Source organism: Pteronotus mesoamericanus, unplaced genomic scaffold (genome assembly GCF_021234165.1).
Source record: "Pteronotus mesoamericanus isolate MK-2021 breed Mesoamerican mustached bat unplaced genomic scaffold, CSHL_Meso_final contig_1210, whole genome shotgun sequence".
NCBI lineage: Eukaryota > Metazoa > Chordata > Mammalia > Chiroptera > Mormoopidae > Pteronotus > Pteronotus mesoamericanus.
Genome location: NW_026555047.1, coordinates 32431 through 50114, shown reverse-complemented (window position 1 = coordinate 50114; position 17684 = coordinate 32431). Strand labels below are relative to the sequence as shown.

The 17684-nt window shown below is 45.3% G+C and overlaps 1 protein-coding gene across 1 annotated transcript; it reads right to left on the bottom strand.

Annotated features, from left to right (window-relative positions):
- Window positions 1-5591: 5591 nt before the first annotated feature.
- On the bottom strand, window positions 5592-16838 carry LOC129081032 (zinc finger protein 77-like; the record flags this gene model as incomplete). The annotated part of the gene is made up of 3 exons (XM_054586600.1): window positions 5592-6955; window positions 9175-9301; window positions 16688-16838. Coding segments are annotated over 3 exons (1359 nt in total), but the record flags the coding sequence as incomplete, so codon positions are not given.
- Between the last annotated feature and the right edge of the window lie 846 nt (window positions 16839-17684).

Genomic DNA, 17684 nt, shown 5'->3' with positions numbered 1-17684 from the left:
GGGTCTCCTTGACCGGTGTTACAGACCTGTGTCAGGAGGGGCGAAGGTCACTAACACAGCCTGAGGGAAATGTCGGTTTTCTGCCCCGGCCCTACCCTGCAAGACTTCCACCACCCTACTACACTGGAATCTGAGCTAAAAGAGCTCACCTGGCTGCTGCGCTCCATCTGTAATGGGAAGTACTGACGCAGTTTTCCTGCGTGGCGTCCCGTTAGGATGAAAGCGGAAAAGCCAGCGTTGGTGCTCCGTGTCACTATCAGAAGCAATAAGTGGGAACAAAGATTGAGTCTTTATGGGCACTTTATTCAGAAGGTCAGCAATCTGAGAAGATGGCTGGTTATATACCCTAAAAGACGGTCCTACATTTCATCTCAAGCTGACCTTTTTAATAAGGAGAAGAAAGTGTAGATAAGGGGTTTGAAATTCAGGGAAAAGGTTAATCAGATAAAAGCTAGTATGGCAATTTTCCTAGCACCCTTTCATCTGATGCCCCGTGATTCTTTATCTGTGTCCTGGGCAAGGACGCCTCTCCCTGGAGCACAATGGCTCAGATACCATCTTGATTGCTTGCAGTTCTCCTGGGGCACAAAGGTCGAATTGCTTGTGGTGTCCTGGAGTCAGAGTGAGTCATGCCTTCAGTTTCTGGAACAATAGCTTTTTACATGAATTCATTACTAAGCTTATTAACTATAACTTAAAACTAAAATTTTCCAACTGTTGAGTTCTCCCATTATGCCCCCACTGTTAGTCTAAACTATCTTATTTCTCTGAGATCAGTTTAATAGGAAAATTATCATTTTGCTGTTGAGCATGCATCTTAACATTAGTAAATCTAGTATGGGGTTTAGGGATACACTCAATTGCAGATCCACATAAGGGGGCACACTGTATGCAACAATAAGCTATGATACTGAAAAAGATGAAAAGAATGAAAACAACAGATGCCTCTCTAAGACCAGTAATACTAGGCAGCCAGGAGGTGAGTTTAGACAGATCAATACCAAGTAACCCCTTTCTTTGTTTTATCTTGGACACAACTTTATTTACTTTATGTTCTATGAGCTGTGAATTCTCAGTCAGGTTGAAACAACAGTGTCTTTTACTTTCAATTGTTCATATCCATGATTGTGTCTTAAAAGGAGGTAGTCTATAGCTACAAGGTTTTCTAATACTGCTTCTCTGACTTGTGCTAGTTCTTGACTGATTGCACTAATGGCTTGAGAGGTGGCATTTAAAGCTTTTGCCGTAGAACAGACTAACCTACTTATTTCTATATTCAAAGAGGTTACCATAGCTGGCATTACAATACAGTCAAAGACATATACTCAGCAGAGCTAAAAAGGTGCAAATTACTGTTACAATCAGATGCAAGGGAGAGTTCCCGCCAAGCCCACGTGACGTGGGCTTCTGAGCCACAAACACTGTCAATCTTCCCAGAGAGCATGGTCCCCCAGAACTATTTGCTGGAACATAGGAATAAACAGTCCTTCTACATGTTAGAAACCATCCTGCAGGCAATTTGATGTGGCCGAAGGCTTAAGATACATTAATGGCAGTGTTGCAATTCATCTCCACGTCTGCTGAAAGTATAAAACAGTTTCTAGTACAGTTAACAAAAGTTGCACCTTCTCCAGCTGGGGGCTACATTAGTGATTTTTAAGGAAAACACTTCCCTGTCCTTTAGGGTTACCAACAGGTCCCCAATTATAATATCATAGTAGGTTGTATTCTTATTGATATGCTGGAACAAAGTATAATTTCTAAGGCTGTACAGGGGAATACAAACACCTATAAGGCATAAAGTGAAAACAGAAGAAAAAAAAGACATGAAATGAAAGTTTGTCCAACATAGGGTCCTTCTGCAAGACAAAAGAGATATTTAGAACATTTTCGCTAAATATATCCAAATATTTTCATCTGATTTGAAAGGAAAAAAGTTCTCCATAATATCAGGTTAAAGAAAAAACTGATGAAAGCATGTCATTGTTTTCAAAAGATGACTTTCAGGTCTTCTTCTGGTTTGGTGGTCCATCGTTCCTCCAGTGCTTTCTTTACTCCGGTGTGATGAATCCAAAGTTTTATTCCTGCCCACTTAACCGTGATGGGGAAGGGGAGCCTGTCCTAAGGTCTTTTTTTCTTTTAGCTAGCTCTCTGGAGAGCCAGTCTTCCAAGTCTTGAGTAGCACTTTATCTCCAGGCTCAAAGGAATGTAGGGAACCTGTGGGAGAGAGGTCTCAAATACAAGCAGGTCATTAATTACAGCCAAGGTCTGACTGAAAATGTTGTACATATTTCTTTACTTTAACTTCTTGATCTATATACATATCTCCCACACCAATCGTAGCCTGAAATGGTCGTCCGCACACAATTTGATAAGGACTCAACCGAACCCCACTTTGAAGAGCCACCCATATCCTGAGCAGGGCAATAGGTGAACTTGATCCCAGCGGAGGTGCTCTTCTCCACACGGCTTGGCTATGTTTTTCTTCAAGGTGTGATTCATCTTCTCTGCCTTCCCAGAAGCCTGAGGTCTCCATGTCACGTGGAGTCTCCATTTGATTCCTAAAAATTTACTAATGTGCGTAATTTCTGAAACAAAAGCAGGTCCATTATCGTTCTGGATGCTGTCAGGTAGGTCAAAGTGAGGGATTATTTCCTTCAGTAAGGCTTTCACTGCCTCTGAGGAGCTCTCTGTTCTGGTAGGATAGGCTTCTACCCATCCTTAAAAGGTGTCAACAAAGACTACCAACTCTGATGTTAGGCAAGAGGCGTTCCTGCAGCAGTGCTTCATCTTCAGGGAGATTCATGGAGGCTTTGACAGCACAGGCTTCTGATAACTAAGTCAATTTGCCTTCGTGTGGGAGGGGCAGTCATACCTTTCAGGTGATTCCCTAGGGCTCTCTGCACAGCCCAGTGTGGCCTTGGGTGGTGGCCCCAAGCCTGTTCTGATCTTGCCCACATCACTATGATGGGCCCATAACACGGAAGAGGTCATATTAATACCCAAAGACAGGCCTCTGCTGCAGGCTACTACATGCTCTGCTAAAACATCTGGGAAGGAGCAGGGCTGTGAACCCACAGACAACTCAGGGCCCAGGCACCACCCCGAGGTTTGGGTGTCCTTGGTCAGGTGAGAAGGGTCTGGCCCCAGGAGATCTGTTTTACAAGGCGCAGCCTATCTCGTCCCTGAAAAGGTGGAAGAGGTGCAAGCCTTTAGAGATTTGGAACTTAGGAGGACTTTCATTCCCCACCTGGCACAGTGCCTCTGTCCTTTATGCCACTTGGTGAAAAAAGAGCACACATGGAGCCAGGCATCAGAGTAGCAAGCCACCTTTGAGAAGAAAAGCAGTAAAACAACACTGGTGGAGCTGATGAAAGCTCAGGGCACCTTGCAAGCAGGGCTACCACTCCACTCATCTGTGACTCCAGAAGGTATGGGCCACGCACTATGGCAGAGACACAGGAGACAGTACCCCTGGATGTGTCCCGGCTCTGGAGGAGACAGAAACCTGACATATGCCCACAAAGAAAGAGCTCCGAGTAGTAGCCCCAGTGCTCCTCCAGGAGGGGCCTCTCACCAAGGAATGAACCCCAGAATTCACTGGGCAGAAGGCAGAGCTGTCTGGTGATTCAAGAGCTCTGGAAACTCACCCTTTGCACCCTTTGTGCCACTTTGGAGGGATCAATCCAGTGGTTTGCACCACAGGAGGCTGAAAGGTGGATGATCATGAGTGTGACTTGTGGGGTCAGGATGTTTGGGGACACATTGGGGTTCACCTGTAAGATCCTGAGGTGACCTCATTCTCTTCCAAGTCCAGGTTCATAAGGCACTCATGCTCCATGGCCATCAGGAAGCAGATGCCCTGGCCTGGGTTTGAGCCCCAGCAGACAAGCCTTCAGTAGATACTGAAGATTGGGTCATAAAAAGGGTGGCCACGGAGGTGCCCAGGTAGGATGGCATATCCCCACGATGGCAACTGCCTGAGAACTACAGCGACTTGACTAATGCAGTAACACCATTTACTGTGTGTCTGTAACAACACCCTAGGCCAGCGATGTTTAACCGGTGTACCACAAGAAGCACAGTGGTGGGCTCCAAAAATTTTTAAAACATGCAATACCTGACAATTTAGCCAGGGGCACTGACCTCTTTTCCCTTAAATTGTCAAATAAAAAAATGACAACCACCAACACAATAGCCATCTGATGTGAGTGAAGCAAAATCATTCCTACTTTTTGTCAGATCAGCAAAAATATATTTTTTGGCATGCCATAGACTTTTAGTAATTAGTTTATGTATGCCGTGAGATGAAAATGGTTGATAATCTCTACCTTAGACAACTGCCAAAGCAGTCTTGGTGCAAGAACCAGTGTTCCCAGCTGGTGAGGGGTAGGCAAATAAACATATTTGGCACCCCCCCCACCCTGCAAGTGAGGGTTCGAAGTATGCCTGGGTTTGTGTGGACGCTGCATCTGGTCCAACCCACACTTTCCTCTGTAGCTGCACACACCAGAATGCCACCATTAGGGGGTTGGAGAAGCTGAACACCATGTGTAAATACCCCTGTTAAATAGATAGTGACTAGGGGTCACATTTCAAAGGTGTTGACATACAAGACTAGGAAAAGAACATGGCAACGAATGGAGGTTCCATTCTGTAATTCCCAAGCAGTCCGGGTCCACTAAAGTACTGTCCTAGATTTAATACATCTGAGCGATCGCCACTACCTGCAGTGACCTGATGGATACCGAAGAGCTACAGTGTGAACCTGAAAACCAGAGGATCCATGACAGGGGACCCTAGGAAACAGTCTATGGAATCTTCTGCCTGAGAGTGAACTAATGTCAAATGTGTTTGGTTGGGGCTGTTCCAGATGGGCAGGGCAAGAAGTCTGAAGAATGTGCTGTATCTAAGGTGCACTAGGTTCCCACATCTCTGTCTGCTGACGGCACAGAACATCTGAGAGATGGCCTCTTCACTTCTGCCTCACGCATCTTCCTCTTCTTGTGACCTTTAGCCCAGAACCATAAACAGGACAATGGGATATGGTTTCCTACTTCACCCAAGCTCACCACACAATTCAGTGGAACCATCTGGATGCCAGCTTTTATCTTCATGCCACAAGTTCTCTTTTTAACTCAATGTATTGATTCCAATTTCCAACCAAGATCAAAGACAATGAACAGAGGTCATATTATGAACATAAGCAGACAGGACTGTTCTCTTCCAAGATCTTCCCATGATTACTAATTTCTGTGAGGAACACAAGGCTGGCATCCACTAGCAACCAATGTAGAATATTTGTCTTTTAGTATTGTACTAAAGACTGAAGGGGAGCATAGAGACTGAGTCAGAAAACTCCAGTATCTGCAGCAATGAACCAGAAATTTCAACAATACAGAACCCATATCGTGATCACATGCTAGGAACATAATGGAAAGTGACTATCAAAAAAACTTTTTATCTAAAATATATCAAGTTACAAATGAAAAAGGAAAAGGAAAAGAAAAAAACCACTTATCACCTCTGAGTCAAAAGACATAATGGAATTGAGACAAGTTTTATATAACTGTTCAATTAAAGTCAAACATAGCAAAATGTATGCAGTACAGATGAAGGGGACATAGAGGAGTAATTATATCTTAAGTGAACATATCAGTAACATGAACTAGAAATTAACACACAGGGATCCCTCTCCAGGGTGAGGCACTTTTAAGGAAAACCATACTTGTAACAAAAAATTTCTATACTGCCCTGAGTTTTCACGCACATCAGTGAAGATCTAAAACTTTCCCACCTACTTTCCACTCGGTTTCTCTCGTGTGTCCTCAAAGTTTTAAGGAAAAATAAATACAGTCCCTGTATTCAGAGTTTCTATCCAGCATGTGTCCTCCCGTGTCTTCGCAAGGATGTGTAATGCCTGAAGGCTTCACCACATTTCTGACATTCATAGGGTTTCTCCCCAGTGTGCATTCGCGCGTGTCTTTGCAGGGATGAAGGACACCTGAACGCTTTCCCACACTCCATACATTCATAGGGCTTCTCTTCACTGTGAGTTCTCACATGCTCACGAAGGGATGAGGAATAATCAAAGGCTTTCCCACATTCTGCACATTCATAGCGTTTCCTTCCACTGTGTGTTTTCACGTGTTTTCTAAAGTATTTGGGACAACGGAAACTCCTCCCACATTCCTTACACTCATAGGGTTTCTCCCCAGTGTGTGTCCTCACATGTGATTGCAGGGAGGACAGGTGCCGGAAGGCTTTGCCACACTGCTGACATTCGTAAGGTCTATCTCCAGTGTGCGTCCTCATGTGTTCTCGAAGGTAGGAGTAAAATCGGAATGCTTTTCCACAGTGCTCACATTCATAGGGTTTCTCCCCAGTGTGCATTCTCACGTGTTCTCGTAGGTAGGAGTTACAGCTGAAGCCTTTCCCACATTCCTTACACTCATAGGGCTTCTCTCCAGTGTGAGTTCTTACATGTCGTCTAAGGTGGCACCCAAACATAAAGGCTTTCCCACACACTTTACACATGTGGATTTTCTGTTCACACTGACCTCTCAAATGTCCTTGAAAGGAGGAGGGGCAAGCGAAAGCTTTTCCACATTTCTGACACTCAATGGAGCTTTTATTATTGAGACTCTGCGCGTATCCCTCAGGTGCTCTCCCAGTCTCCTGACAGTGACAGGGTTTCTCCACACAGTCTGGTCCCACGTGAGGGCTTGGACATGAGACACACCTGCAGGCTTGTCCACATTCCTCACATGGATGAGGTTCGTGTCCAGTGGGAGGTCTTGGTGGATTCCTGCAGGCTTTTCCACACTTAGCGCACTCATGGGGTTTAACTCCGGGTGGATGTCTCTCCCCCACAGGAAGATCTGTGATGTGGTTCAGGGTGTCTCCGCATGGATTAGCTTCATTACTCTCACAGGGAGTCTCCAGCACGTGACTTCTATTCAAAGGAAATAGCACATTATTAGGGATATAATTATAAGGAACTTCTCTATTCATAATTTATAGATGGCTATTATTACTGTGAGTATATATTTACCATTTTCAACAAATATGTACACTTTCTGTGCCATTTGCACTGTTACAACATGGAGCGAGCTTAAGGCTCTGGCTGAGCTCAAACAGAGCCGTAACAATAGTTCAATGTTTCTTACATCTGGGGTTTCCTGATCGTTGTTTCCAACTGAATTCTGAGTAGATACTCAATAACTACATCACATTTATGAAAACATCGTCTGGCGATCATTCTCTAAGTACACAATTGTTCAGCTAGGTTTATGCTTCTTCTTTAATTTCAAGTTAGTCTAACACTCTGCCAAGAGCCCCTCCTCCTGTGGGAGCGCCACTCACCTCAGACGCCTCCCCTGGGTTTGGTGCTGATCTCCAAAGTCATGAACTGTCCAATGTTCTCCAAAAACAGTCCAGGAATCATTTCTTGTGAATCTTACTATATTGTCTTCACTGGATATTTCAGTCTCCAAGTTTTCCCACCAAGGGCTTGATCCACTGGTTTTGACTTGAACGCAACAAGCTACAACAACGGATAGCACATAGGCATATCACAGTGTAGTATGCTTCACTTGATTGTGCTATGCAGGTACTGCCTTTTCTACAAATTGAAGGTAAGACCCTCTACCAGCAAAAAGACTGTGACTTGCTGAGGGCTTGGATAATGGTTAGCCTTTGGTAGCGATAAAGTATTTTTAACTGAGGCATGTAGGTTTTTTTAAGACACAATGCCACTGCACATGTAATAGACTATAGTATAGTATAAATTTAACTTTTATATACACTGTGAAACCAAAATATTTGTGTGACTCATTTTATTGTGATACTGGCTTTCTTGAAGTGGTCTGAAACCAAACCCACAATATCTCTGAAGCCTGTAATTTAATTTCTTAGGGGAAAAAGAAAATAGACCCCATGGAAACTTATTTTCATGTACTGATCCCAAAATGTGTAAACAAATTCTATAAGGAAGAATGGATATGTAAGTAAAGAAATAATCTGAGACCTCAGCTATTTGAGACTTTGGCAATATTAGGGAAAATGAGTCAAAATGGCAACTTGTTTACTACAAAATACTTCAAAAGAAATGGAAACTGATTTTTTTTTTTTTTAAATCCTCACTTGAAGATATTTCTTTATTGATTTTAAAGAGAGAGAAGGGAGAGGGGAAGAGAAACATTGATGTGACAGAGAAACATCCATTGGTTGACTCCCATGTGCACCCCAATCAGGGATTTAACCCACAACCTAGGTGTGTGCCCTGACCTGGAATCAAACCTGCAACCTTCTGGTGTGTGGGACAACGCTCCAACCAACTGGGCCACCTGGCCAGGGCCATGGAGACTGAGTGTGATGTAAATATTATCACAGAAGCAAAACTGAAAGGAAATGGGCAAAATGCACATGCGCAAATGATCCCCTTACAAGAGGAGATACGAAAAGTCTTCCCAAGTGAGTGAGGATGGATGAAAAGTCCAACAGGGATGCCAGGTAAATCACAAATGTCATCCTTTTCAAACACAGACTGAGTTGTGTTCCTAGCAGATATGTCCAAATATCAATCCCTTGTCTAGAGCTTGTGCCTCCCGAGGATCGTTGCTCTCCTGGTGGTCACAGGCACCAAGGCACTAGAAGAAGCCTTTCTCACAGTCCCGGTGCCGCTGGGAGATCAGAGGGTGTGTGTCTGCTGCCCTGCTCCTGAAGAAAAGCTCATCATCACAAGTGAGGATGGAGGGCAACAAACATTCCATGAGATGGGCCAATACCCTCATTTGCAAGGCTTCTTGATGATGGGTAAGTATGGGTTTATTCTGCAGCAAGATTACCATTCAAACATGCCCTAACCAAAGTGTAACGTTCTCAGGGTTGAAAACCATAAGGCTGCTCCTATTGCCCCATAACGAACTGGAGAAACTATGGTCATACTTATAAAATTAAAAAACCTCAGACTTTTATTCAAAATAAATGAAAAGTCAATTTAATACATGAAACTTTATCATGGAAAAGCCATCTGACTCTAGGTGAGGTCCATGAAGCCTTGAACTGTGTCTGTTCTTCTTTCAACATATTTTCATTTCTTGACTCCAATAAGAAATAAGAATTATAAGAAATATGTCTTCCTTAAAATCTAAGTGAAGGGAAGATCCTTACCCAAAGAGGCCAGGTTCCTGCAGGTCTCCAGCATCACTTCTCTGTAGAGCTTCCTCTGAGCAGCATCCAGCAAAGCCCACTCTTCCTGAGTGAAGTTCACAGCCACATCCGCAAAGACCACTGAGTTCTGAAACATCCCACACATTCTATTTCAACAAGGCACCACTTCGCCAACATGTGCAGGAAAATGGGGCAGGCTGTCAGTCAGGAACCCAGACTCAATTCCTAGGACCTCACACTCTTATGGGAAATGACGATAAACAAGCAAACCCAAAGCAGTACATGCAGTAATGGTAAGTGCTTGGAACCTTGAAGCAAAGTTCAACAACAACTGATATAAATTTCTATCAACATAATTAAAAAAGAATGATTTCAAATGAGAGATTCTGTGGTAAGCTAAAGACTGAAAAATAAAACTGTCATTCAGATAACATGGAAATGGGTACTTGACTTGCTCACAAGTTACTTCCTTGTGAACTTCAAGACTTGAAACCAGCATGTCAGCATGTCACAAACACTGAGATGTCTAGTGCTGCTTGCTCTTCACAGTTCCCGCCTCGGGTGTCAACAGCATCCAGGAGCCCAATCTAGTCCTCTCATATCTGACAAAGATAGAGACACAACCCCTTCCAAGATGAGGTGGACCCTGTGGTCATTGACATAAGCCAGGGCCCAGGGCCTGGCACACCTGTTGGGTAAGAGGAGGGCCAGGTTCCTCTGACAGGCCAGCAGAGCCTCTCAGGTAGACAACGGAGTGCCTGAATTTAAGGAAAATGGCCACTCCAAGAACAATCCTGGAGGGATCTGAAGGTAAGAGAGCCATGTGCACTTTAAAGGAGAGAAAATAACAAATAACCTAATTACTATCTTTAAAGCAGTGTCAAATGACACTGAATTCATGAAAAAAGAGCCAGCAATTATAAAAAGAATCAGAGATTATTGAAAATAAAAATATATCCTAAAAATTTAAAGAAAAAAAATCCCAAAACATCAATTACAAGAAAAACAATGCCACCTCAGCTGGGGTTGCAACTAGGCTTTGCTAATGACACACCTGATACGAGCCTTCTATTCTAAATATATTTACAAAAACTCATATGAGAATAAAAAATAAAAAAATAACAATATAAGACAAATAATACAACAAATAATGGGCAAAAAATGTGAGTAGACATCTTTTCAAATAAGAAATACAAATGGCCTATCAGCACATGAAAGGCGCTAGACCTTAGTCATCAGGAAAATCCAATCAAAACTAAAGCAGACAGCTGCTCACCCTCTAGGATGGCTGTGAGGACAGACAGACAAGTGCTGGCAAGAATATGAGGAACCCTCCCACACAGCCTATGGGAAGTAAAGTGTTAAAGCCACTTTGGAAGACAGCCTGGAGGGCCCTTAAAGTAATGAGCATGGTTATCACAAACACAGCAATTCCACTTACAGGTGTTTACATGCTCAGGAGAACTGAACAAACATCAACACAAAAACTACTACACAGATATTCATAGCAGCATGATTCATAATAGCCAAAAAGTGGAAACAACTCTGAAGTCCATGAAGTGACTAGGATAAGCAAAATGTGGGATTATTTACACAATGGAATATATTTGCCAATAAGAGGAATGAAGTTCTGGTTCACGGCACAAAATCAATATCCTATAAATACATTATTACCAGACAGACATCACAAAGACCACAGATAGTGCTGTGTCATGTACGGAAGCCAATCTATAGAGACAGAAAATAGATGAAGCACTGCTGGTGGTAGGGGGGACGAAATGGATGCAGAGTGACGACCCGTTGATACATGGTTTCTTTTTAGGGTGATAAAAATGTTTCAAATGAGAATATGGGGATGGTGGTACAATTCTGTAAATGAACGAAATACAGTTACGTTAAACAGGTAGACTTTATGGTATTTAAATTATATCTCAATTGATGCTGCTGAAAAATAGGTTTGACAAGCTAAAAATATATTCTTCTTAAATTAATGGCAATTTTATTCAAGAAGAATAAAACCCAGGAATACCAAGAAACGTGTGAAAAGAAGCAATTCAATTCTAATAACATTAAGAGTTCATTCACCAGGCCTGACTGGTGTGGCTCAGTTGGTTGGGCATCATCCTGCAAAGGGAAAGGTTGCCAGTTGATTCCTGGCCAGGGCACCTGCCCAGGTTGCGGGTTTGGTCCCCAGTTGAGGCATAAGAGAGGCAACCGATCAATGTTTCTCTCCTGTCAATGTTTCTTCCCTTCTCCTTCTCCTTCCCTTCTCCCCTCTCTAAAAAGATAAATAAATAAAATCTTAAAAAAAAAAAAAAAGAGTTCATTCATCAGCACAAAGTAAAGACAGTGAAAAGATAAACCACGCTTGAGAAAATGTGTACAGTATCTGCACATGAAAAGGGGATTCTTGCCCAGAGTGTCTAAGAAAACATCAGAAATAAGAGAAGATAGAAATGAGTAAAATGACACCAAGTGACTGAAAATTTTCACAGAAGATGGAATACCACATGCTCAGTCTCAATGGTGATCAGTAAAAAACCATGTTACCAGAAGATTCTGGGCCATACATTTTTGGAAAACAAAAATTAACTTAGGTAACATAAGTGGTGGACACAAGAATAAAAGGTACGGAGGGGGGTGTATGTGTGTCAATTCATATGCTCTGCCATCATTTTCTGGTAAATTTAAACTTACCCATATGTATGACACCATGATTTGTCTCTGAAGTATAGAAACCGAAGTTGCAATTTCCACTTGGAGATGAAAACCAGAATGCCTGTTGTCTACCTGCTGACTAGCAAAAATACACTGAAAAGAACCCAGACCACACAAACAGCGGTATGGATGAGTAAACTGGAGACCAAGCCTGACGCTAGGATCACAGAGAAGCCCCTGGGTAACAGTAATGGTATACTAATGTTAGCATTCACTTATCGGAAATTTAAGGGGCAAAAATCAAACCATACACTGCTTGGAGACGAGTAAGGGCTGGTAAAGGCATAAGGAATAAGACTCGGGACAGCAGTCACCCTGGCAGCGAGAGCAAGATGACACACAGCAGCAGCACGTGGGAGATGCAGGGTGCTAACGACTGCCCGGGGCCTGGCTCTTCACCGAGGCAGTGAGTGCATGGATGTTTGTATTATTATTCAACCTTAATGCAAAATTTAAGCCGGCATTTTACACACAGCCCCAAGACATCCACAGTGCGCCTCAGGACGAACCGCTACGGCCCATGTGCAGGTAGGTGGGCTCCCCAGGTTCCGTGGCTTCTCTTTTGGGTAGTTTTAGGGGCTGGAGGCCCCCTCTAGAGGGAGGTGCCCAGCAAGGCCCCACTGCAGTGTCCTTCATCTCCTACTCAGGACTAGCTTTGGGAGGAGCTTGTACCTACCAAGGTGAAACAACTGCTTCAAGCACTGTTGTCATTTAGATGAGAGAAGGACCCCTGTTCCAGCCTATGCATGAGATCCCATAGAATCATGCTTCCGGATGAACTGGGGGAGGGAAGTTCTAGGTTACTGTTATGGATTTAAGAAACTAGAAACTGAGTATCTCTTTCAGAAGACAAGTGTCAGTTTATTATTATTGTCATAACAAATTATAAATCAATTAATCAGAATTGAACACATCAGTTCCTTAGTCACATTTCTCAGAATTTCCATTAATCTCTAAAGACCAGCTATTAACAGGAAGTGGGATAAGATCACACAATGTCACACACTCAACCCTGAATGGGTTACTAAAATTTTTATGAATATTCTAATCCATATCTCCACCCACCTCACACGAAGGTGTGGAACTGCATGCATTTTCCCTAAAACTGTAATGGAAGGGAGTATACTCTATTGAGACACTTTTCCTTAGCAGCCTCTTGGGTCAGTCCAGGAATAACAGGAGTCAGCCAGACAGGACACAGACCTGACTGACTTACCACCCTCACTAAAGGAAAGAAAGCAGGCAAAAAGCATTCAGTCACTTTACATCTGCTGAAACCTGAGGCTGGAAAAAGGGAAAGCTCAGTGCTGAACCCAACACAAGGGGCTGGTGGCTCACAGGTATCAGACGACAACCCTGTACCCTCCTTGAGTCCTGTGTTCCTAGAAACATTGGTGGAGGTGAAAAAAACGCTCCATCAATTTGTTCTGGAAAAAGGCAGACTGCAAGAACCCCCTTCCCTTTGCTTATCCATGACAAGGCCAGAGGCAGACCCCACAAAATCCCAGTTCTGTGTCTCACCATTGATTAGGTGAACTGCTCATCACCACTGAGCAAGCATAGCAAACGCTTGTTGGCCAGACTTTGTCCAGCCTCCCCTCTTCTGCCAGGCGGCTTAACTTTGACCCACCTTCATCCAGCCAGGGACAGCAGCCCTTACTGAGAACTCACTGACCTGAGGACCTGCCACCCCAGCCACATCTGGTACTTCCTAGTTTTGTGGACTCCTTCTATAAAAGCAAAACAACTCTTTTCTTGAAACACTTGGAGATCAGCTGATGAGAATTTCTCCCTACAGCACAGCTCCTGCTCTGAGTGTACCAGTCCCTTCTCCCCATCCTTTAAAGTAATTCTTTTAAATAAAGGTCTCTCTTCACAAAGCCTGGATTTTTCCTCTTTCATAGCCTTGTCCAAGTAATCACAATTTCCCATTATTTTAAACCCAAGATTTAGTCAGCTTCCTGTCCTCTCCACAGCACCTCGAGTTTGGACCCCTCTCTCCACATATTCCCACTGGCCCCATATGAACAAGCACTAAGTTGCAGAACAAGCCCCTGCTGACCTGAGCTGAGAAGTCACTCAGTATATGGAGGATGGTCCCATCACACTGTTAACCAGGAAGGGACCAGGCCCAGAGCAGGTCTGCCTCAGGCCAGCCTATAGAGTGTGGGTTCTTTTTCTTTCCTTAAATTTTTTTATTTATTGATTTTAGAGAGAGCTAGGAAGGGAGGGAGAGAGAGAGAGAGAAAGAAACATCAACTTGTTCCACCCATTTATGCATTCATTGGTTGATTCTTGTATGTGCCCTGACTGGGGACTGAACCTGCAACCTTGGTGTATCTGGACAACACTCCAGCCCACTGAGCACTCCCAGCCAGAGCCATGTGTGCAGGAGCGATTTCATAACATGAGTCCAGGTGAGTTTGAGAGTACATTTGTTAAAGCTGGGACCAGTGAAACAAGGGCTTAGGATAGAAGCAGCCAACAGGAGAGATCCTAGGTGGGGCTGCTTCAGCTCTCTAGAAATGCTAGAGGAGAGAAATGAGCCTAGAGGGCACTGCTTTGATTGCTACCCTGCTTTTGTGAGGTCCCTTAGACTTGAGGACATGCATGCCCCTAGGTGAAGGAGGGGAGGGAAAGTTGTGGGCTTCTGAAAGGAAGAGTGGCACTAGGACCTTTGTTTTGAGGGTTTTTTAAGGGTAGGAGTTTAGGAGAGGAGCCCAATAGGATATTCATCAGCTTTTCCAGGTGTGCACTTTCAGGGTCTTGGTCTCTACTGACTGGCCAGCCCTAGGGCAGGAGGTTATTAGTCATTCAGCTGGTCCTGGCATAGTCTCCTGCCCGGTTTTGCTGGTTTTCTGGGCCTGGAGCTGAAATACTTTAGGAAGTTAAGGTGTGGGGGAGAGGCAGAGTGGTGCCTAAATTGCAACCAGCAATATGCCAGGGGAAGAAAGGCCACCCCGGTGCCAGTTTTGCCGTTGCTAGGCACCCAGGCCTTCCAGCTGTGGTTGCCTTCTGTATGTTTGTTCAGCTGTGTCTGTTTCCCAATTTCACTTGCCAAGGAATTTTCCTACATTCTTACTATCCTGCCTCAACACCACCTTCCTGCTCACCCTCCTCACCCAGAAAAGCACTTCTCTCTCTGATTTCAAACGCTGACATAGCTCTACAATAGGAGCCTTGTACCTACTCTACAGGCTCCCCCATCAGCCTCTGCGTACCCAGTCGGTGGTGGTCCCGCCCTCCATGGGTCCCACAACCCAGCTGCAGACCTGGGTGAGGACCCCTGGGACCCCACATGATACCAGGACACCGGAAACCCAACCCCTGCGGAGGAAAGAGATTCAAGCCCGAATTCTTGGGAATGGGGGTGGGGGAAGCCGGGGAGAGGGACATGGGAGACCAGGCCTGCAATCACTTCCAGCCGGTTCCGGTCAGTGGAACCAGCCTCTCCTGGTCTCAAGTCCGACTCCAAGCATTCACCATCCCGAGGCCCTGGTGCAGGCTGCCGGATCCTACCCGCAGCTCCTCCTCCAGGGCTGTCGACAGGACGAGCCAGACAAGTGGAGCCACAAGGGGTGGACTAGCTCTAGGGCTCCGGAGAGCAACGATTACGTGGGCTGTGAATGCACCACCCACAAGCCTGATTGAACGGTACTGCAAGGTCCAGCATTGTGACTGGACTGTGGACTCTGACTGGACAGATCTCGGGCACACACGGGACCCTGGTAGGACAGAAGGCCAGATCGTTCCGGCGGAGTTCCTAGCCCCCCTCAGTAATCACGATTATACTCAGTCCCCAGACCGCCTCCCCTGATTGGACAGTTACAGTCCCTGGGGCCTGAGTGGTGGGCGGAGATGGAGGTCACCTGGATCAACCCCGCAGGAATGCTGATTCAGGGCGCCGCCCGTTCCCTGCCACACTTTCTCCAGGGACAGTACGGGCGGGCGTTAGAAGGTGCAAAAACAAAACAAAACGAAAACAAACAAAAAACCCGGCCCAGGGTGGGCTGACTCCGCATCAACCCGCAGGCCAGTGGCTTTTCTTGATTTGGGAAGTTGTGATCAAGTTTTCCCTCTGATCGCCCCTTGTCCAAAACGAGATAGGAGGAAAGAGGAGGGCCTGGTGAACTCGGGGTCCGGGGTTGAGCCAGGCGGCATGGTCGCCATGGATCTGTTTCCTTCATAAATACTCATCAGCGGTACAGGATACAGCAAGGGAAAAGAATTCTAGGGCACTTTCATAGTTTTAAATAACTGGAAACTGGATATCTCTTTCAGAAAATATCAGTTCACTACCAAACTCATGATAAATTGCAAGTCAATCAGAACAGACTATGTCTAGCCTTTATAGGTCACGTATTTAGAGAATGTGCATAAAATTCCGACTCAGATTTTAACATGAAAGAGAACAGGATCACAGTGTCGCCAACTCTGCAGCTCGTATGGAAAAGTCACTATTATGTGAATGACTCCTTAAATCCATCTCTTCACCTCATTTTAATGCGTGAAAGTTTGCATTTTCCTCACAATATTAGGGGCGCGTTCCTAAGACACCTCTGGAAATATTCCCACAGCGCCGGCACCAGACCCCACGGCGGAGGGCGGACACTGAGGTCGGGACGCAGGGGATCCTTACGTGGGGACCGGACAAGAGGCCAGGATCACACCCTGCGGCTGAGCGCCGAGACTCCGGTGGGGATGACGGGGGGAGGGGGGCGAGACGCGCGCCTGCGGCGCATTCCGGCCGAATGGAGCCAGCCCTTCCCGCTCTCCGGTCGCACCGGGCACTCACCATCTCCACGTTGCTCAGAAAACGATGCCCCGCGGCTCCGCGACCGCGGCAGGTGAGAGCGACGGTGACGGGACCCGTGGGGTCGCGCGTGGAACACGTGCTGTAGCACTGTTGCGGAAGAGAGCGAAGCTGAATGAATGATGGACGGAAGCAGAGGTCACGTGGCTGAGGAAGGCGGAAGTGCGAGTTTTTAACCGCAGTACGTTTCTGCCCGCCTCCCCGCCAGAGCTGACCCGTCCGACCGGAAGGTCGGTTGAGAGCAGCATGTGCTCCTGAACTGGAGGACTCAGCTCCTCAGAACTGGGTCCGCCGAAGCTCCTCGGCCGTTTCTTGTCCTTTCGCTGGATCAGAAAGTCCTGAGTCAGTTTCCCAGCGGAGAACCACTTTTCCGGAACCACAACAGGCGACCCCCTGACTGCCCGTGGCAAGGTCAGTGTGGATATGTGACCCCTGTTCAAGAATGATGAGTTTGAAGTGTGACCTTTGACACCAGCAGGCCCGCCCTCCTTCCTGCCCCCACATTGCGGCTTGAGGTCAGCAACTGAAGGTCCAGGATCCTTTATCCCTGGGGAGTGGGGAGCCCGCCGCCGGCCATCCATCACACAAACACAAGGTGTGAAATGTTAGAATTCAGGTGTGCATTTGCACTGAAAGGAAATTTATGTCAAATCACGTTTTCAGTCAGTCCCTGTGAATTTTGAAATGTAAAAGGCTGGATTTACTTAGATTGCATAGTGATGTTGCACAGCTTTGTGAGACTACCAGAAACCACTGAGCTTTACACTTAAAAGTGTGAATGTGATGGTATGTGAATTGGGTCTCCATTTTTTAAGAAAAACTTAAAGACGTTAATAGCCAATGTAAACACTATCTCCTGGCCACCACTAAAATACTTTCTGTCTCTAGATTTGCCTAGTCTGGATATTTTGTATAAATGGAACCACAAACTGGCCTGTTGTGTCTGACTTCTTTCACTGAGCATAACGTTTTCAAGGTT